This window comes from Pseudophryne corroboree, chromosome 1 (genome assembly GCF_028390025.1).
Source record: "Pseudophryne corroboree isolate aPseCor3 chromosome 1, aPseCor3.hap2, whole genome shotgun sequence".
NCBI classification, from domain to species: domain Eukaryota; kingdom Metazoa; phylum Chordata; class Amphibia; order Anura; family Myobatrachidae; genus Pseudophryne; species Pseudophryne corroboree.
Window position 1 is genome coordinate 160,180,596 of NC_086444.1, and position 22,080 is coordinate 160,202,675.

At 48.8% G+C, this 22,080-nt stretch overlaps 1 protein-coding gene across 5 annotated transcripts in view; it reads left to right on the forward strand.

Annotated features, from left to right (window-relative positions):
* The window catches only part of ANKRD31 (ankyrin repeat domain 31), a 387,557-nt gene that overhangs the window by 39,495 nt on the left and 325,982 nt on the right, over window positions 1-22,080 (forward strand). For all 5 annotated transcript variants that reach the window (XM_063963834.1, XM_063963836.1, XM_063963837.1 and 2 more), the window contains exons 3-4: window positions 1,073-1,215; window positions 20,272-20,425. In XM_063963834.1, the coding sequence (XP_063819904.1) occupies window positions 1,073-1,215; window positions 20,272-20,425 (297 nt within the window). The remainder of the gene's footprint in view (window positions 1-1,072; window positions 1,216-20,271; window positions 20,426-22,080) is intronic.

A 22,080-nucleotide genomic window follows, 5' to 3' on the forward strand; every position in this document is an offset into this window, starting at 1 on the left:
ACGTCCGAACGAAGAATTTTCATCGTTGAAGTGATAGGAGTGTGATTGACAGGAAGTGGGTGTTTCTGGGCGGAAACAGACCATTTTCTGGGAGTGTGCAAAAAAACGCAGGCGTGCCAGGATAAAATGCGGGAGTGTCTGGAGAAACGGGGGTGTCGAACGCAGGGCGTGTTTGTGACATCAAACCAGGAACGAAATGGGCTGAGCCGATCGCAGTGTTAAGCTACTCAGAAACTGCTAAGAATTATTTATTCGCAATTCTGCTAATCTTTCGTTCGCAATTCTGCTAAGCTAAGATACACTCCCAGAGGGCGGGGGCCCAGCGTGTGCAATGCTGCTAAAAGCAGCTAGCGAGCGAACAACTCGGAATGACCCCCAATATGTATTATTTAATGTATGGATGCACTTACAAGAAGTTAAAATCAGCAGGCACGTAACAGGTTCAGTATGTAATGTTGACATTCACAATGTTGACTTATTCCACATGTCAACACTGATAAAATGTCGACCTGTTCATTACTGAGGGCACAGTACTGGGGGCACAACTACTGAGGGCACTCCATGCACATTTTTAATCTGCAAACCCACAAAGCTAGATTGAGGTAATTCAGTTTTCATGTTTTGGGCAGACAATTACTCTTACCTGTGTACATCAGGAAGCATAGCTGGCCTGCACCTTTTTGAAGATTATAAACGACCTTTATTGATTAGAAGAGAATCCTTACAATGTATAATTGCCATCGCCAAAAGATGATAGCATTATTATGTCTATTTTCATTCTGTTCTTTTTTTTCTCCATATGAGCAGTCATCCGAAGAGTGAGCTGAACTTGCTAGGCGCTTTCCTTAATTTTGCTCTGTAGCCTGGCGATGTGGTGTTCTGCCCCCATGTGTGTTTATTTGCAATTATGAAAGCTACTAAACATGTGAAATCTTTACTAACTTTGACAACATTACAGTACATTTATTTTACAGAACAGAAATATTTTTTTTTCTATGACAATTTACATTTGAAATGGATAATGCAATATTGTATATTTTTTTATCTATTAGTTTTGCATTTTTCTTAACAGGTTGGGCAGCAATACATGAGGCTTCCTGCAGGGGTTACACTGAAATAATCCTGGCATTGCTTCAAGCAGGTGCTGATGTCAACAGCAAAGGACTAGATGGGATCTTACCTATACACGACGCAGTCTTTTCCAATTGTTTTAAGGTTATAACCTTGTATTAACTTTAGTTAGCATTCAAAAATGTCTTAGAAACAGATAAGAACCTCTAGTCTGCCCTTTCTTATTTATCCTTTTGCCAACTTCAAACCTATTGCTACAGCATTACAGATACTCTGTTTTACAATTAACTTTTAAGACCGATTAAACAATATATATATTTCCTTCATATTTATGCCACATTCTAACATTGTTGATGAATTATACAGTAATAAGGGTAAGGTCCAAGTGAAAGCAATCCTAGGACCTATGGAGGAGACACAGATGCAGTCCTTCCTGTACTCCAGCCCTGCTAGTATTAATGGAATTAAAGCATTTATCAGGGTCCAACATTTGACTAGGAATAGTTTATCTCAGTTGATTAAGATTTCTCATACGTCCTAGAGGATGCTGGGGACGACATCAAGACCATGGGGTATAGACGGGATCCACAGGAGACATGGGCACTCTGAAGACTTTTTATTTGGTGTGAACTGGCTCCTCCCTCTATGCCCCTCCTCCAGACCTCAGTTGTAGAAATGTGCCCAGGTCGACTGGATGCACTCTGAGGAGCTCTACTGAGTTTCTCTGAAAAGACTTATGTTAGGTTTTTTATTTTCATGGAGATCTGCTGGCATCAGACTCCCTGCTTCGTAGGACTGAGGGGGCAGAAGCAGAACCAACTTCCTCAGAGTTTCATGGCTCTGCTTCTGGCTGACAGGACACCATTAGCTCCTGAAGGGAACTGAACGCTAGCCGTGTCTAGATGCTCACTCCCACAGCATGCCGTCACCCTCCTCAGAGCCAGATGTCAGAAGACAGGTGAGTATAAGAAGAATGATCTTCTATCAAGTAAGTGACGGCTGAGGTGCGGCGCGGCTGGCGGGAGCGCATCGCGCCATTGCTGCCCACACACACTGGCATTACAGGGTGCAGGGCACGGGGGGGGGGGGGGGCGCCCTGAGCAGCAAGAAAAATACCTCAAACTGGCTAAAAGGGGGCATAAGTTGCCGCTGGCACAGCCCTACCCCCGCCAGTATAAATATTACAGTGTTTGTATGAATGTAAGGACGCGCCATTGCGGGGGCGGAGCTTCTTCCTCAGGCAGCCAGCACACTACTCAGCGCCATTTTCTCTCTCTCCTCAGGCTGCAGAGAACACGCTGGTCCTCTCCTCCACGTCTGACAAGTACAGGGTGTTATTAAGCACAAAGCGATTGTGGTGCATTTGATAGTGTATATTACTATTTAAAAAGTGCTGTTAGGCTGTGGACATACTGTGTTCACAGGAAATACTGGCGCTGGGATTGTGAACTGGCTGCTCCTATCCTGTGTCCCTCTGACAGATTTTCTGTGGGTCTGTCCCCAAAATAAGTCCCAGTGTGTTTGTTGGTGTGCTTTACACGTGTGAGGCATGTCTGAGGCAGGGAGTTCCTCCCCGGAGGAAGCCATTTTAGGGACACAGAGTTGTAATGTGGTGGCGCTACTGGCACACCAAGAGCCTGCATGGGTGAAAGAGATACACCATGCATCTGATCAACCGTTGATTAGATAAGTCTGAATCTAAGGCTGCATGCTGGAGAAAATCTGTGGAAGATGTGATTTTTCAGGATGCTGTTATTCCTTATGCGGGCGGCCCCTCTGGGTCACATAAGAGACCATTTGCAAATGTTGTAAACACTGATACCAACACGGATTCTGACTCTTGTGTCGACGATAATGAATCCAGAGAGAGAGATCATAAATTGGCAAAAAATATACAATATATGATTGTGGCTATAAGGGACGTGTTGGAGGTTACAGAAACCACTCCTGTACCTCAGGAGAAGGCGTATTTATGTAAGGAAAAGAAGTCCAAAGTCACGTTCCCCCCTTCACACAAACTAAATGCTCTGTTTGAAGGGATGTGGGTGAATCCTGATAAAAGATTTCGTATTGCCAAAAGGATTCACATAGCTTACCCTTTCCCGGCTGAGGACAGGAAAAAGTGGGAGTCACCCCCTGTGTTAGACAGTGCACTTTCCAGGTTGACAAAGAAGGTAATTCTCCCTGCTCCTGGCACGGCTTCTCTTAAAGAGCCGTCAGACCGCAAAATGGAAACGACACTGAAATCCATTTATGTTACCAATGGTACACTGATTAGGCCCACTATTGCCTGCGCATGGGTGAGTCACGCTATTGAAAAATGGTCAGAAAGTGTGTCATCAGAAATTGACACGATTTATAAAGATGAGATACTCCTTAAGTTAGGGAATATCAAGGACGCTGCCGCCTACATGCTGTAAGCAATGAAGGATATTGGACTCTTGAGTTCACAGGCCGCTACCATGGCAGTATCGGCTAGGCGGGCGTTGTGGATTCACCAGTGGAACGCGGATGCAGATTCCAAAAGAAACATGGAGGCTCTCCCATATAAAGGTGAGGCCTTATTTGGCGATGGCCTGTATGCGTTAGTCTCAGCGGCTACCGCAGGTAAGTCGACATTTTTGCCCTCTGCGCCTGCACCGGCAAAAAAGACCAATCACCCGCAAATGCAGTCCTTTCGGCCCAATAAATACAAATAGATGAGAGGTTCCCCCTTCTTTGCAGGTAGGGGAAGGGGAAGGGAAAAGAAGCCCACAGCGGCTCCAGGTTCCCAAGAGCAGAAGTCTACCCCTACTTCTGCCAAATCCCCAGCATGACGCTGGAGCTCCCTTGCGGGAGGCCGCTCGGGTGGGGGCACGTCTCAGACTCTTCAGCCAGGATTGGATTCTGTCTGGCCTGGATCCCTGGGTGTTGCAAATAGTATCCCAGGGGTACAGGCTGCAGTTTCAAGACGTTCCCCCATTCCGATTTTTCAAATCGACCATGCCAGTTTCTCCGTCAGAAAGAGAAGCAGTAACAGCGGCAATCCGAAAATTATGTCAAGACCAGGTCATAGTCCTGGTACCGTTGTCACAACAAGGGAGGGGTTTTTATTCAAGCCTCTTTGTGGTTCCGAAGCCGGACGGCTCGGTCAGACTGATCCTAAATCTAAAGGATCTGAATGGTTACCTAAAAAGGTTCAAGTTCAAGATGGAATCACTTCGGGTAGTGATTGCCAGTCTGGAGGAGGGGGACTACTTGGTGTCGGTGGACATAAAGGATGCTTACCTGCATGTTCCCACTTATCCTCCTCACCAGGTTTATCTGAGATTCGCGGTTCAGGATTGCCATTACCAATTCCAGACGTTACCTTTCGGTCTCTCCACGGCGCCGAGGGTATTCACCAAGGTGATAGCGGAGATGATGGTTCTCCTTCGTCAGAAAGGAGTCAATATAATTCCTTATCTGGACGACCTCCTGATAAAGGCGAGATCCAGGGAGCAGTTGTTACAAAACATATCACTCTCTCTGTCAATACGCCAACAACACGGGTGGATCATAAATTACCCAAAGTCACAGTTGGAACCGACGACAAGGTTGTCTTTCCTCGGGATGATTCTGGACACAGAAGTTCAGAGAGTATTTCTTCCGCTGGGAAAAGGTTCTGGAAATCCAGAAAATTATAAAACAGATATTGAAACCATCAAATGTGTCGATCCATCAGTGCATTTGGTTGTTGGGGAAGATGGTGGCGGCCTACGAGGCCATACAGTTTGGAAGGTTCCATGCCAGAGTATTCCAGTGGGACCTGTTGGACAAGTGGTCGGGGTCACACCTACACATGCACAGAAAGATAATCCTGTCATCAAAAACCAGGATTTCGCTCCTGTGGTGGTTACACAGCTCTCAGTAGAGTAGTAGAGGGACGCAGGTTCTGGATTCAGGACTGGGTCCTGGTATCCACGGATGCAAGTCTCCGAGGCTGGGGAGCAGTCTCTCAGGGAGAAAACTTCCAGGGACGTTGGTCACAACTGGAAGCCTGCCTTCACATAAACGTTCTGGAGCTAAGAGCCATTTACAATGGCCTTCAACAAGCGGTACATCTTCTTCAAGACCGTCCCGTGCAGATCCAGGCGGACAGTGTAACAGCAGTCGCATACATAAACAGGCAGGACGGAACGAAAAGCAGAGCGGCAATGGCATAGGTGACAAAAATCCTCCGCAGAGCAGAAAAACATCTACAAGCTCTGTCGGCAATATACATTCCGGGAGTAGACAACTGGGAAGCAGACTTCCTCAGCAGACACGATCTTCATCCAGGAGAGTGGGGCTTCCACCAAGAAGTCTTCGCAGAGGTGACAAGTCTTTGTGGAGTTCCTCAAATAGACATGATGCCGTCTCGTCTCAACAAGAAGCTTCAGAGATACTGTTCCAGGTCGTGCATGTATCAAGACTTACCGTGGCTACGTTTGACAGCATGGCTGAGCGCCGTATCCTAGCCAGGAAGGGTATTCCCGAGGAGGTCATCCCCACCCTTATTCAGGCCAGAAAGGGAGTAACGTCGAAACATTACCACCGTATTTGGAAAAAATATGTATCTTGGTGTGAATCCAAGAAAGCTTCTACGGAAGAGTTTCATTTAGGACGGTTTCTCCATTTTTTGCAAGATGGTGTGGAGGCGGGCCTCTGATTGGCATCAATCAAGGTCCAGATTTCGGCTTTGTCAGTGTTCTTCCAGAAACAATTGGCCTCTCTTTCAGAGGTTCAGACCTTTGTGAAAGGGGTTCTGCACATCCAGCCTCCATTCGTGCCTCCAGTGGCACCATGGGACCTTAACGTGGTATTGCAGTTCCTTCAATCGGATTGGTTTGAGCCTCTACAAAAGATAGAGTTGAAGTTTCTCACTTGGAAAGTGGTGATGCTTTTGGCTTTGGCATCCTCAAGGCGGGTGTCTGAATTGGGGGCCTTGTCTCACAAGAGCCCTTACCTGATCTTTCATGAAGATTGGGCAGAGTTGAGGACTCGTCAACATTTTTCTTCCGAAGGTGGTTTCATCTTTCCACATAAACCAACCTATTGTAGTGCCAGTAGTTACTGACACATTCACTGATTCAAAATCTCTAGATGTGGTTAGAGCTTTGAAAATCTATGTCGATAGAACGGCTCGTATACGGAAAACAGAGGCTGTTTGTCCTGTATGCTCACAACAAGATTGGCTGTCCTGCTTCTAAGCAGACTATTGCACGTTGGATTAGAAATATGATTTAGCAAGCTCATACTACGGCTGGATTGCCGTTGCCGACGTCTGTAAAGGCCCACTCCACTAAGAAGGTGGGCTCATCCTGGGCGGCTGCCCAGGGGGTCTCGGCATTACAACTTTGCCGAGCAGCTACTTGCTCAGGGTCAAACACATTTGCTAAGTTCTACAAGTTTGACACCTTGGCCGATGAGGGCCTCAAGTTTGGTCAATCGGTGCTGCAGGGTCATCCGCACTCTCCTGCCCGTACTGGAGCTTTGGTATAGACCCCATGGTCTTGATGTCGTCCCCAGCATCCTCTAGGACGTATGAGAAAATAGGATTTTGATAACCTACCGGTAAATCCTTTTCTCCTAGTCCATAGAGGATGCTGGGCGCCCGTCCCAGTGCGTATTTTACCTGAAGTTTAGTTATTACACTTACACAAGTTGTGTTATTTTAGTTTTCAGCATGTTGCTGCAATTGGTTCATGCCTGTTGGCGTGTGTTATGTTGAATGCCATGTGTGCGGCATGGTTGAGGGTGTGAGTTGGTAGATATCTCACCACTAGTTAAGTAATTCCTTTCTTTGAAATGTCAGTCTCCCTGGGCACAGTTCCTACAACTGAGGTCTGGAGGAGGGGCATAGAGGGAGGAGTCAGTTCACACCCAATGAAAAGTCTTTAGAGTGCCCATGTCTCCTGCGGATCCTGTCTATACCCCATGGTCTTGATGTCGTCCCCAGCATCCTCTACGGACTAGGAGAAAAGGATTTACCGGTAGGTTATCAAAATCCTATTTATTGATTGATAGGACCCCATATTTAAAGAGGATTACTCACCTTATTGTGCCTCACCTAAAAGTCCTTTTTTACGCCCCCTTATCCATTTCTTCATATTATAGCTTTCTGAGAACCTCCGTGGAACACTCCTGTTTAAGACAAGGCCCCATGGTTGGAACATTTTCCTTCCTTATCTACGGATGATCTCCTTGATATGTTATCATATACTATTAATACTTTCTCAGCGCCCAAATTTGCAAAAATGTTTGTTAATATTTTCCACCGCTCGTACATTTCTCCTTCCAGGGGATTCCTAATGGGTGTACTGGAGAGTTCTGCTTTCCCTAAATGTAACCAAACTTCTGAAGATCTTTATCATTGTCTATGAGTGTGTCCTTTTGTGAAAAGATTTTGGTTAGGGGTTTGGCGTTTTACTACTGACCATGCTCCGCTCTCTCCCCAGAGTGGGCAATTTTTTGTCTTTTACCTCCTGATATTAGGGTTTCAAGATGTTAGGACGCTGTTGGCAATTTCATCAGCTAATTATAATCTTACAATTATGGATACAGAATACCCCACGACTCTTGAAATCTTTAAAATGAAACTCTTTTATTTTTCCTTATGGATTTAGTTGGAGGCAACTCTTCAAAAAGAGATCTGTATTAAAAAGTTTTTCGCTAATTAGGAGAGTTTCATAGGGGTAGTCTTCAGTATGCCGCTGGCCGGGATCCCGGCGACCGTGATCCCGGCGACCAGCATACCGGCGCCAGGATCTCGCCCGCAGGCATGCCGACACATATTCTCCCTCTTGGGGGTCAACGACCCCCCAGGAGGGAGAATAAATATGCGCCACCGCGCCCGCAAGTGGCTCATTAGCGCTCGCCCAGCGAGCCCACAAGGGGCTAATTAGCGCTCACCCAACTGTCGGTATGCCGGCGGTCGGGATTCCGGCGCCGGCCACTCATACTACACCCTTTCATAGATGTTCTGCTGATTTCTACCAACGAGGCTAGTAACATAGCACTCTGCTGAGTTCGGTTCCCCATTTTCTCCTATTCATTATTCAGAACAATGATTTTATTATTATTTTGTCTCTCATTGTTTTATGTTTTTATGGACTCTGATCTCTGGTATACTTGTTCATATAGTGCTCTGTCCAAACTTGATGGCTTTATTGTCACATGTTGAAGATTCAATAAAAATTGTGTTTTTATTTTTTTAAAGTCCTTTTACATAGTGCCTTTGCCTGATTCCAAATTAGGAGCAAATCGAAATAGAAGCAGTTTGCACCTTAATAAAACCATTGTTTGCTACTTGCAAAAGCAGCCAGAACTGTGGTGGTCATTCCGAGTTGTTCGCTCGGTAATTTTCTTCGCATCGCAGCGATTTTCCGCTTAATGCGCATGCGCAATGTTCGCACTGCGACTGCGCCAAGTAAATTTGCTATGCAGTTAGGAATATTACTCACGGTTTCTCTGACGTCCTAGTGGATGCTGGGAACTCCGTAAGGACCATGGGGAATAGCGGCTCCGCAGGAGACTGGGCACAAAAAGTAAAAGCTTTAGACTAGCTGGTGTGCACTGGCTCCTCCCCCTATGACCCTCCTCCAAGCCTCAGTTAGATTTTTGTGCCCGAACGAGAAGGGTGCAAGCTAGGTGGCTCTCCTGAGCTGCTTAGAAGTAAAAGTTTAAATAGGTTTTTTATTTTCAGTGAGTCCTGCTGGCAACAGGCTCACTGCATCGTGGGACTAAGGGGAGAAGAAGCGAACTCACCTGACTGCAGAGTGGATTGGGCTTCTTGGCTACTGGACATTAGCTCCAGAGGGACGATCACAGGTTCAGCCTGGATGGGTCCCGGAGCCGCGCCGCCGGCCCCCTTACAGAGCCAGAAGAGCGAAGAGGTCCGGAGAAAGCGGCGGCAGAAGACGTTCCTGTCTTCAAATAAGGTAGCGCACAGCACTGCAGCTGTGCGCCATTGCTCTCAGCACACTTCACACTCCGGTCACTGAGGGTGCAGGGCGCTGGGGGGGAGCGCCCTGAGACGCAATAAAAACGATATAAAAACCTTATATGGCTAAAAAAAAATGCATCACATATAGCTCCTGGGCTATATGGATGCATTTATCCCCTGCCAGTTTCCTGAAAAAAGCGGGAGAAAAGGCCGCCGTGAAGGGGGCGGAGCCTTTCTCCTCAGCACACAAGCGCCATTTTCTTTCACAGCTCCGCTGGAAGGACGGCTCCCTGACTCTCCCCTGCAGTCCTGCACTACAGAAACAGGGTAAAACAGAGAGGGGGGCACTATTGGCAGCTAATATATAAATACAGCAGCTATAACAGGGAGTAACACTTATATAAGGTTATCCCTGTATATATATAGCGCTCTGGTGTGTGCTGGCAAACTCTCCCTCTGTCTCCCCAAAGGGCTAGTTGGGTCCTGTCCTCTATCAGAGCATTCCCTGTGTGTGTGCTGGGTGTCGGTACGATTGTGTCGACATGTATGATTAGGAAAATGATGTGGAAGCAGAGCAATTGCCTGTGTTAGTGATGTCACCCCCTAGGGAGTCGACACCTGACTGGATGGTAGTAATTGAAGAATTACGTGACAATGTCAGCACTTTGCAAAAAACTGTTGACGACATGAGACAGCCGACAAATCAATTAGTGCCTGTTCAGGCGTCTCAGACACCGTCAGGGGCGCTAAAACGCCCGTTACCTCAGATGGTCGACACAGACCCTGACACGGATACTGAATCCAGTGTCGACGGTGACGAGACAAACGTAATGTCCAGTAGGGCCACACGTTACATGATCACGGCAATGAAGGAGGCATTGAACATTTCTGACACTACAAGTACCACAAAAAAGGGTATTATGTGGGGTGTGAAAAAACTACCAGTGGTTTTTCCTGAGTCAGATGAATTAAATGAGGTGTGTGATAAAGCGTGGGTTTCCCCCGATAAAAAACTGCTGATTTCTAATAAATTATTGGCACTATACCCTTTCCCGCCAGAGGTTAGGGCACGTTGGGAAACACCCCCTAGGGTAGATAAGGCGCTCACACGCTTATCAAAACAAGTGGCGTTACCGTCTCCTGATACGGCCGCCCTCAAGGAACCAGCTGATAGGAGGCTGGAAAATATCTTAAAAGGTATATACACACATACCGGTGTTATACTGCGACCAGCGATCGCCTCAGCCTGGATGTGCAGCGCTGGAGTGGCTTGGTCGGATTCCCTGACTGAAAATATTGATACCCTGGATAGGGACAGTATATTATTAACTATAGAGCATTTAAAGGATGCATTACTATATATGCGAGATGCACAGAGGGATATTTGCACCCTGGCATCTAGAGTAAGTGCGATGTCCATTTCTGCCAGAAGAACGTTATGGACGCGACAGTGGTCAGGTGATGCGGATTCCAAACGACATATGGAAGTATTGCCGTATAAAGGGGAGGAGTTATTTGGGGTCGGTCTATCGGACCTGGTGGCCACGGCAACGGCTGGAAAATCCACCTTTTTACCCCAGGTCACCTCTCAGCAGAAAAAGACACCGTCTTTTCAAACCCAGTCCTTTCGTCCCTATAAGGGCAAGAGGGAAAAAGGCCGCTCGTTCCTGCCCCGGGGCAGAGGAAGGGGAAAAAGACTGCACCATGCAGCCTCTTCCCAAGAGCAGAAGCCCTCCCCCGCTTCTGCCAAGTCCTCAGCATGACGCTGGGGCTCTGCAAGCAGACTCGGGCACGGTGGGGGGCCGTCTCAAGAATTTCAGCGCGCAGTGGGCTCACTCGCAAGTGGACCCCTGGATCCTGCAGGTAGTATCACAGGGGTACAAATTGGAATTCGAGACGTCTCCCCCTCGCCGGTTCCTGAAGTCTGCTCTACCAACGTCTCCCTCCGACAGGGAGGCAGTATTGGAAGCTATTCACAAGCTGTATTCCCAGCAGGTGATAATCAAGGTACCCCTCCTACAACAGGGAAAGGGGTATTATTCCACGCTGTTTGTGGTACCGAAGCCGGACGGCTCGGTGAGGCCAATTTTAAATCTAAAATCTTTGAACACTTACATAAAAAGGTTCAAATTCAAGATGGAGTCACTCAGAGCAGTGATAGCGAACCTGGAAGAAGGGGACTATATGGTATCTCTAGACATCAAGGATGCTTATCTCCATGTCCCAATCTACCCTTCTCACCAAGGGTACCTTAGGTTTGTGATACAAAACTGTCATTATCAGTTTCAGACGCTGCCGTTTGGATTGTCCACGGCACCACGGGTCTTTACCAAGGTAATGGCCGAAATGATGATTCTTCTTCGAAGAAAAGGCGTATTAATTATCCCTTACTTGGACGATCTCCTGATAAGGGCAAGGTCCAGGGAACAGTTAGAGGTCGGAGTAGCACTATCTCAGGTAGTGCTACGTCAGCACGGGTGGATTCTAAATATCCCAAAATCACAGCTGATTCCAACAACACGTCTACTGTTCCTAGGGATGATTCTGGACACAGTCCAGAAAAAGGTGTTTCTCCCGGAGGAGAAGGCCAGGGAGTTATCCGAGCTAGTCAGGAACCTCCTAAAACCAGGACAAGTGTCAGTGCATCAGTGCACGAGAGTCCTGGGAAAAATGGTGGCTTCTTACGAAGCGATTCCATTCGGAAGATTCCATGCAAGAACTTTTCAGTGGGATCTGCTGGACAAATGGTCCGGATCGCATCTTCAGATGCATCAGCGGATAACCCTATCTCCAAGGACAAGGGTATCTCTCCTGTGGTGGTTACAGAAGGCTCATCTTCTAGAGGGCCGCAGATTCGGCATTCAGGATTGGATGCTGGTAACCACGGATGCCAGCCTGAGAGGCTGGGGAGCAGTCACACAGGGAAGAAATTTCCAGGGCTTGTGGTCAAGCATGGAAACGTCTCTTCACATAAATATCCTAGAGCTAAGGGCCATTTACAATGCCCTAAGTCAAGCAAGGCCTCTGCTTCAGGGTCAACCGGTATTGATCCAGTCGGACAACATCACGGCGGTCGCCCACGTAAACAGACAGGGCGGCACAAGAAGCAGGAGGGCAATGGCAGAAGCTGCAAGGATTCTCCGCTGGGCGGAAAATCATGTGATAGCACTGTCAGCAGTGTTCATTCCGGGAGTGGACAACTGGGAAGCAGACTTCCTCAGCAGACACGACCTCCACCCGGGGGAGTGGGGACTTCATCCAGAAGTCTTCCAAGTGATTGTAAACCGTTGGGAAAAATCAAAGGTGGACATGATGGCGTCCCGTCTCAACAAGAAACTGGACAGATATTGCGCCAGGTCAAGGGACCCTCAGGCAATAGCGGTGGACGCTCTGGTAACTCCGTGGGTGTTCCAGTCGGTATATGTGTTCCCTCCTCTTCCTCTCATACCAAAAGTACTGAGAATCATAAGAAGGAGAGGAGTAAGAACGATACTCGTGGCTCCGGATTGGCCGAGAAGAACTTGGTACCCGGAGCTGCAAGAGATGCTCACGGAGGACCCGTGGCCTCTACCTCTAAGGAAGGACCTGCTCCAGCAGGGACCTTGTCTGTTCCAAGACTTACCGCGGCTGCGTTTGACGGCATGGCGGTTGAACGCCGGATCCTGAAGGAAAAAGGCATTCCAGATGAAGTCATCCCTACCCTGATCAAGGCCAGGAAGGATGTAACTGCAAAACATTATCATCGCATTTGGCGAAAATATGTTGCGTGGTGTGAGGCCAAGAAGGCCCCTATGGAGGAATTTCAACTGGGTCGTTTCCTACATTTCCTGCAAGCAGGATTGTCTATGGGCCTAAAATTAGGATCCATTAAGGTTCAAATCTCGGCCCTGTCGATCTTCTTCCAGAAAGAACTGGCTTCAGTGCCTGAAGTTCAGACGTTTGTCAAAGGGGTACTGCATATACAGCCTCCTTTTGTGCCTCCAGTGGCACCTTGGGATCTCAATGTAGTTTTAGGGTTCCTAAAATCACATTGGTTTGAACCACTTGCCACAGTGGATTTGAAATATCTCACATGGAAAGTGGTAATGCTGTTGGCCCTGGCTTCAGCCAGGCGCGTATCAGAATTGGCGGCTTTATCCTATAAAAGCCCTTACCTGATATTTCATTCGGATAGGGCGGAATTGAGGACTCGTCCTCAATTTCTCCCTAAGGTGGTTTCAGCGTTTCACATGAATCAACCTATTGTGGTACCTGTGGCTACTAGGGACTTGGAGGACTCCAAGTTGCTGGACGTAGTCAGGGCCCTGAAAATATATGTTTCCAGGACGGCTGGAGTCAGAAAATCTGACTCGCTGTTTATCCTGTATGCACCCAACAAGCTGGGTGCTCCTGCTTCTAAGCAGACGATTGCTCGTTGGATTTGTAGTACAATTCAACTTGCACATTCTGTGGCAGGCCTGCCACAGCCAAAATCTGTAAAAGCCCATTCCACAAGGAAGGTGGGCTCATCTTGGGCGGCTGCCCGAGGGGTCTCGGCTTTACAACTTTGCCGAGCAGCTACTTGGTCAGGGGCAAACACGTTTGCTAAATTCTACAAATTTGATACCCTGGCTGAGGAGGACCTGGAGTTCTCTCATTCGGTGCTGCAGAGTCATCCGCACTCTCCCGCCCGTTTGGGAGCTTTGGTATAATCCCCATGGTCCTTACGGAGTTCCCAGCATCCACTAGGACGTCAGAGAAAATAAGAATTTACTTACCGATAATTCTATTTCTCATAGTCCGTAGTGGATGCTGGGCGCCCATCCCAAGTGCGGATTGTCTGCAATACTTGTATATAGTTATTGTTACAAACAAATCGGGTTGTTTATTGTTGGAAGCCATCTTTTCAGAGGCTCCTACGGTTATCATACTGTTAACTGGGTTCAGATCACGAGTTGTACGGTGTGATTGGTGTGGCTGGTATGAGTCTTACCCGGGATTCAAGATCCTTCCTTATTATGTACGCTCGTCCGGGCACAGTATCTTAACTGAGGCTTGGAGGAGGGTCATAGGGGGAGGAGCCAGTGCACACCAGCTAGTCTAAAGCTTTTACTTTTTGTGCCCAGTCTCCTGCGGAGCCGCTATTCCCCATGGTCCTTACGGAGTTCCCAGCATCCACTACGGACTATGAGAAATAGAATTATCGGTAAGTAAATTCTTATTTTTTTCATCGTTCTGTTGATCGTAATGTGATTGACAGGAAGTGGGTGTTTCTGGGCGGAAACAGGCCGTTTTAGGGGCGTGTGTGAAAAAACGCTACCGTTTCTGGGAAAAACGCGGGAGTGGCTGGAGAAACGGGAACGACAAGCACTGAACTGATCGCACTGGCAGAGTAAGTCTCGAGCTACTCAGAAACTGCACAGAGATGTCTTATCGCAATATTGCGAATCTTTCGTTCGCAATTTTCTCTGACGTCCTAGTGGATGCTGGGAACTCCGTAAGGACCATGGGGAATAGCGGCTCCGCAGGAGACTGGGCACAAAAGTAAAGCTTTAGGACTACCTGGTGTGCACTGGCTCCTCCCCCCATGACCCTCCTCCAAGCCTCAGTTAGATTTTTGTGCCCGAACGAGAAGGGTGCACACTAGGGGCTCTCCTGAGCTGCTTAGTGAAAAGTTTAGTTTTAGGTTTTTTATTTTCAGTGAGACCTGCTGGCAACAGGCTCACTGCATCGAGGGACTAAGGGGAGAAGAAGCGAACTCACCTGCGTGCAGAGTGGATTGGGCTTCTTAGGCTACTGGACACCATTAGCTCCAGAGGGATCGAACACAGGCCCAGCCATGGAGTCCGGTCCCAGAGCCGCGCCGCCGGCCCCCTTACAGAGCCAGAAGCAAGAAGAGGTCCGGAAAATCGGCGGCAGAAGACATCCTGTCTTCACCAAGGTAGCGCACAGCACTGCAGCTGTGCGCCATTGCTCCTCAGCACACTTCACACTTCGGTCACTGAGGGTGCAGGGCGCTAGGGGGGGGCGCCCTGAGCAGCAATAAAAACACCTTGGCTGGCGAAAATACATCACATAGAGCCCCCAGGGCTATATGGATGAATTTTAACCCCTGCCAGATTACACTGAAAAACGGGAGAAAAGGCCGCCGAGAAAGGGGCGGAGCCTATCTCCTCAGCACACTGGCGCCATTTTCCCTCACAGCTCCGTTGGAGGGAAGCTCCCTGGCTCTCCCCTGCAGTCACTACACTACAGAAAGGGTTAAAAAAGAGAGGGGGGCACTAATTAGGCGCAGTATAAACAATACAGCAGCTATAAGGGGAAAAACACTTATATAAGGTTATCCCTGTGTATATATATAGCGCTCTGGTGTGTGCTGGCAAACTCTCCCTCTGTCTCCCCAAAGGGCTAGTGGGGTCCTGTCCTCTATCAGAGCATTCCCTGTGTGTGTGCTGTGTGTCGGTACGTTTGTGTCGACATGTATGAGGAGGAAAATGATGTGGAGGCGGAGCAAATTGCCTGTAATAGGGATGTCACCCCCTAGGGGGTCGACACCTGAGTGGATGAACTGCTGGAAGGAATTACATGACAGTGTCAGCTCTTTACAAAAGACAGTGATTGACATGAGACAGCCGGCTACTCAGCTTGTGCCTGTCCAGACGTCTCATAGGCCGTCAGGGGCTCTAAAGCGCCCGTTACCTCAGATGGCAAATACAGACGCCGACACGGATACTGACTCCAGTGTCGACGGTGAAGAGACAAATATGACTTCCAGTAGGGCCACACGTTACATGATTGAGGCAATGGAAAATGTTTTACACATTTCTGATAATACGAGTACCACCAATAGGGGTATTATGTTCAGTGAGGAAAAACTACCTGTAGTTTTCCTGAATCTGAGAAATTAAATGAGGTGTGTGATGAAGCGTGGGTTTCCCCCGATAAAAAAACTGATAATTTCTAAAAAGTTATTGGCATATATCCTTTCCCGCAGAGGTTAGGGTGCGTTGGGAAACACCCCCTAGGGGGGATAAAGCGCTCACACGCTTGTCAAAACAAGGGCTCTACCCTCTCCTGAGATGGCCGCCCTTAAGGATCCTGCTGATAGAAAGCAGGAGGGTATCCTAAAATGTATTTACACACATACTGGTGTTATACTGCGACCAGCAATCGCCTCAGCCTGGATGTGCAGTGCTGGGTTGGCGTGGTCGGATTCCCTGACTGAAAATATTGATACCCTAGATAGGGACAGTATATCATTGCCTGTAGAGCATTTAAAAGATGCATTTCTATATATGGGTGATGCACAGCGGGATATTTGCCGACTGGCATCAAGAGTAAGTGCGCTGTCCATTTCTGCCAGAAGAGGGTTATGGACACGACAGTGGTCAGGTGATGTGGATTCCAAATGGCATATGGAAGTATTGCCTTATAAAGGGGAGGAGTTATTTGGGGTCGGTCTTTCAGACCTGGTGGCCACGGCAACAGCTGGGAAATCCACGTTTTTTACCCCAGGTCGCCTCTCAACATAAGAAGACGCCGTATTATCAGGCGCAGTCCTTTCGTTCCCATAGGGGCACGTGGGCAAAAGGTTCCTCATTTCTGCCCCGTGACAGAGGGAGAGGGAAACGGCTGCAGAAATCAGCCAGTTCCCAGGAACAGAAGCCCTCTCCCGCCTCTGCCAAGCCCTCAGCATGACGCTGGGGCTTTACAAGCAGACAGGGAGGCAGTGTTGGAAGCCATTCACAAGCTGTATTCCCAGCAGGTGATAATTAAGGTACCCCTCCTGCAACAGGGAAAGGGGTATTACTCCACACTGTTGTGGTACCGAAGCCGGACGGCTCGGTGAGACCGATTTTAAATCTAAAATCTTTGAACACTTACATACAAAGGTTCAAATTCAAGAGAAGGGGACTACATGGTGTCTCTGGACATCAAGAATGCTTACCTTCATGTCCAAATTTACCCTTCTCACCAAGGGTACCTCAGGTTTGTGGTACAGAACTGTCACTATCAGTTTCAGACGCTGCCGTTTGGATGGTCCACGGCACCCCGGGTCTTTACCAAGGTAATGGCCGAAATGATGATACTCCTTCGAAGGAAGGGAGTTTTAGTTATCCCTTACTTGGACGATCTCCTGATAAGGGTAAGATCCTGGGAACAGTTGGAGGTCGGTGTAGCACTATCTCAGGTAGTGTTGCGACAGCACGATTGGATTCTCAATATTCCAAAATCGTAGCTGGTTCCGACGACTCGTCTTCTGTTCCTAGGGATGATTCTGGACACAGTTCAGAAAAAGGTGTTTCTCCCGGAGGAGAGAGCCAGGGAGTTATCCGAGCTAGTCAGGAACCTCCTAAAACCGAGCCAAGTCTCAGTGCATCAATGCACAAGGGTTCTGGGAAAAATGGTAGCTTCCTACGAAGCAAAGCCATTCGGCAGATTCCACGCAAGAACTTTCCAGTGGGACCTGCTGGACAAATGGTCCGGGTCGCATCTTAAGATGCATCAGCGGATAACCCGGTCACCAAGGACAAGGGTGTCCCTCCTGTGGTGGTTGCAGAGTGCTCATCTTCTAGAGGGCCGCAGAGTCGGCATTCAGGACTGGGTCCTGGTGACCACGGATGCCAGCCTGCGAGGCTGGGGAGCAGTCACACAGGGAAAAAATTTCCAGGGCTTATGGTCAAGCCTGGAGACATCATTTCACATAAATATCCTGGAGATAAGGGCCATTTACAATGCTCTCAGCTTAACAAGACCTCTGCTTCAAGGTCAGCCGGTGTTGATCCAGTCGGACAACATCACGGCAGTCACCCATGTAAACAGACAGGGTGGCACAAGAAGCAGTCAATGGCAGAAGCTGCAAGGATTCTTCGCTGGGCGGAAAATCATGAGATAGCACTGTCAGCAGTATTCATTCCGGGAGTGGACAACTGGGAAGCAGACTTCCTCAGCAGGCACAGCCTCCACCCGGGAGAGTGGGGACTTCACCCAGAAGTCTTCCACATGATTGTAAACCATTGGGAAAAACCAAAGGTGGAAATGATGGCGTCCCGCCTAAACAAAAAATTGGACAGGTATTGCGCCAGGTCAAGGGACCCTCAGGCAATAGCTGTGGACGCTCTGGTAACACCGTGGGTGTACCAGTCAGTGTATGTGTTCCCTCCTCTTCCTCTCATACCAAAAGTACTGAGAATTATAAGACGGAGGGGAGTAAGAACTATACTCGTTGCTCCGGATTGGCCTAGAAGGACTTGGTACCCGGAACTTCAAGAGATGCTTACGGAGGACCCGTGGCCTCTACCTCTAAGAAGGGACCTGCTCCAGCAAGGACCCTGTCTATTCCGAGACTTACCGCGGCTGCGTTTAACGGCAGGGCGGTTGAACGCCGGATCCTGAAGGAAAAAGGCATTCCGGATGAAGTCATCCCTACCCTGATCAAGCCAGGAAGGATGTAACCGCAAAGCATTATCACCGCATTTGGCGAAAATATGTTGCGGGGTGCAAGGCCAGTAAGGCCCCGATGGAGGAATTTTCAACTAGGTCGATTCCTGCATTTCCTGTAAACAGGAGTGTCTATGTGCCTAAAATTGGGGTCCATTAAGGTTCAAATTTCGGCCCTGTCAATTTTCTTCCAGAAAGAACTAACTTCAGTTCCTGAAGTTCAGACGTTTTGTAAAAGGGGTACTGCATTTACAGCCTCCTTTTTGTGCCTCCAGTGGCACCTTGGGATCTCAATGTAGTTTTGGGGTTCCTAAAGTCACATTGGTTTGAACCACTTGAGTCTGTGGAGTTAAAATATCTCACATGGAAAGTGGTCATGTTGTTGGCCCTGGCCTCGGCCAGGCGCGTGTCAGAATTGGGGGCTTTATCCTGTAAAGGCCCTTATCTGATCTTCCAGACAGGGTGGAATTGAGGACTCATCCTCAATTTCTCCCTAAGGTGTTTTCAGCGTTTCACGTGAACCAGCCTATTGTGGTACCTGCGGCTACTAGGGACTTGGAGGACTCCAAGTTGCTGGACGTAGTCAGGGCCCTGAAAATATATGTTTCCAGGACGGCTGGAGTCAGAAAATCTGACTCGCTGTTTATCCTGTATGCACCCAACAAGCTGGGTGCTCCTGCTTCTAAGCAGACTATTGCTCGTTGGATTTGTAGCACAATTCAGCTTGCACATTCTGTGGCAGGCCTGCCACAGCCAAAATCTGTAAAAGCCCATTCCACACGGAAAGGGGCTCATCTTGGGCGGCTGCCCGAGGGGTCTCGGCTTTACAACTTTGCCGAGCAGCTACTTGGTCAGGGGCAAACACGTTTGCTAAATTCTACAAATTTGATACCCTGGCTGAGGAGGACCTGGAGTTCTCTCATTCGGTGCTGCAGAGTCATCCGCACTCTCCCGCCCGTTTGGGAGCTTTGGTATAATCCCCATGGTCCTTACGGAGTTCCCAGCATCCACTAGGACGTCAGAGAAAATAAGAATTTACTTACCGATAATTCTATTTCTCATAGTCCGTAGTGGATGCTGGGCGCCCATCCCAAGTGCGGATTGTCTGCAATACTTGTACATAGTTATTGTTACAAAAATCGGGTTATTGTGGTTGTGAGCCATCTTTCCAGAGGCTCCTCTGTTATCATGCTGTTAACTGGATTCAGATCACAGGTTGTACGGTGTGATCGGTGTGGCTGGTATGAGTCTTACCCGGGATTCATAAATCCTTCCTTATTGTGTACGCTCGTCCGGGCACAGTATCCTAACTGAGGCTTGGAGGAGGGTCATGGGGGGAGGAGCCAGTGCACACCAGGTAGTCCTAAAGCTTTACTTTTGTGCCCAGTCTCCTGCGGAGCCGCTATTCCCCATGGTCCTTACGGAGTTCCCAGCATCCACTACGGACTATGAGAAATAGAATTATCGGTAAGTAAATTCTTATTTTAAGATGCTAAGATTCACTCCCAGTAGGCGGCGGCTTAGCGTGAGTAAATCTGCTAAAAACAGCTTGCGAGCGAACAACTCGGAATGACCACCTGTATTTCTCTGCATGCAAAAAATAAAGTATACAGTACATGCATGTGCACCCCATGCATTGCAATATGGCTTGTTCCAGGCGCAATTTGCTCCTTTTTTATTTTTATTTGCTCCTACATCAGTCTTTGCATGTTCTAAAATAAGTCCCCTGATATTTCCTACTCCCAGGACAAGGCAAGTGAACATCTTTGAGCGCTATATAATTGAAGACTGTGGCCTGTGTGCAGTGATACACTATTCTCTGTTTCTGTCTCCAGGCTGTTGAGCTTTTGCTGGAGTTTGGTGCAGATCCCTATGAAAGAGATACAAACCAGGAAAATGCTTTTGACAAATGTTGCAGTGATAAGATGACCGAGCTCTTAAAACCACACAGTGCAGTCAAAGAAACAACAGCAATAAGTGCAACTCCAGGTAAGCAGAGGCGTAACAAGGGTTTTTGGAGCCCAGGGCAAGATTATGAATGACCCCCCACCCCCCTCAAAGGATTCATACGCTAAGCTATGTGCCAAAAAAATGGGTGTGGTCACGCACCAGAGGGGGCATGGTCACTGAAAATGGGGGGTGCCGACATGACACGCCACCTGTTTCACGTCACAATGGAAACATTCTTTTCAGTTGCACACGCACCTTACCTATATGATGGTTTCTCACAATGTGGAACCTCTGGAGAAATGTATTCTCTAAGGCAGACAGCATCTTCAGTCGGTATTCACTATTCCTGTAGTAGATCACATTGTCCAGAAGATGCCTGGTCGTGTAGGAATATTAACAAAGTCAGCATTGTACAACAGCGGTTCAACCAGACTCACATCCTGCCCCCTGCGTCTCTCAGCCACACCATCTCCCCCCCTGCGTGTCTCAGCCCTATCATCTCCCACCTTTGTGTCTCAGCCACACCATCACCTCCCCCTGCATCGTCAATCTGCACATCATCACCCAGCACACCATCATCTCCCCCTGTGTCGTCACTCAGCACACCATCACCTACCCCCGTGTCGTCACTCAGCACACCGTCACCAATGTTGCCGCTGATAGAGTAGTAACCGTAGACGGGTAGATGGCGGGGGCTGGGGGAGATAAATGGGCAATGCATGTACCTGGGGCCGGTGGGGTATGGTGGATAGGGTACGTCCCTGGGGCCGGGGTGGTGGTTATGGAGGAGGTATGGTGCGTAGTGTTTGTTGCTGGCCTGGGGAGGGGGAGGGGGGGTTAGCGTTGGTACTGTACTGTGAGGCCTGGAGCATAGCCTCCATACACTCCACTACCACTGCCTGGGAAAAAAATGGGAGTAGTAGTAGTGGGAATCAGGGGCAGGATGGGAGTAGATATAGTAATGGGAAGTAGGGGGCTGGATAGGAGGAGAAGTGGAAAGCAGGGGGCAAGTTGGGAGTAGTAGTAGTGCAGATTAGGGGGCAGGCTGGGAGCAGCAGTAGTGTTGAGCAGGAGGACAGGATAGGAGGAGTAGGAGTAGTGTGGTGCAGGATAGGAGTTGTAGTAGTGCAAATCTGGAGGCAGGATAGGAGTAGTAGTAGTGCAGAGCAGGGGGGTAATATAGGAGGAAGAGTAGTGTGGAGCAAGGGGGTAGGATGGGAGGAATGGTGTGGAGCAGGGGTGGTAGCATGGGAGCAGTGGTGCGGAGTGGGGGGGTGGATGGGAGTAGTGGTGTGTAGCAGGGTGGGCAGGATGAGAGTAGTGGAACAGGGGGGGCAGGATGGGAGCAGTTTTGCAGAGCAGCGGGGCAGTATGGGAGCAGTGGTGTGGTGCGTGGGGGAGCAGGATGGGAGTAGTGGTGTGGAACAGGGGTGACAGGATGGGAGTAGTGGTGTCGAGCAGGGGGGCAGGATGGGAGTAGTGGAACAGGGGTGGCAGTATGGGAGTAGTGGTGTCGAGCAGGGGGGGGGCAGGATGGGAGTAGTAAAGCAGGATGGGAGTAGTGGAGCAGGGGGGCAGGATGGGAGTAGTGGTGAGGAGCAGGGGGGGCAGGATGGGAGTAGTGGAGTTGGTGGCAGGATGGAAGTAGTGGAGTAGGGGGACAGGATGGGAGTAGTGGTGTGGAGCGGGTGGGG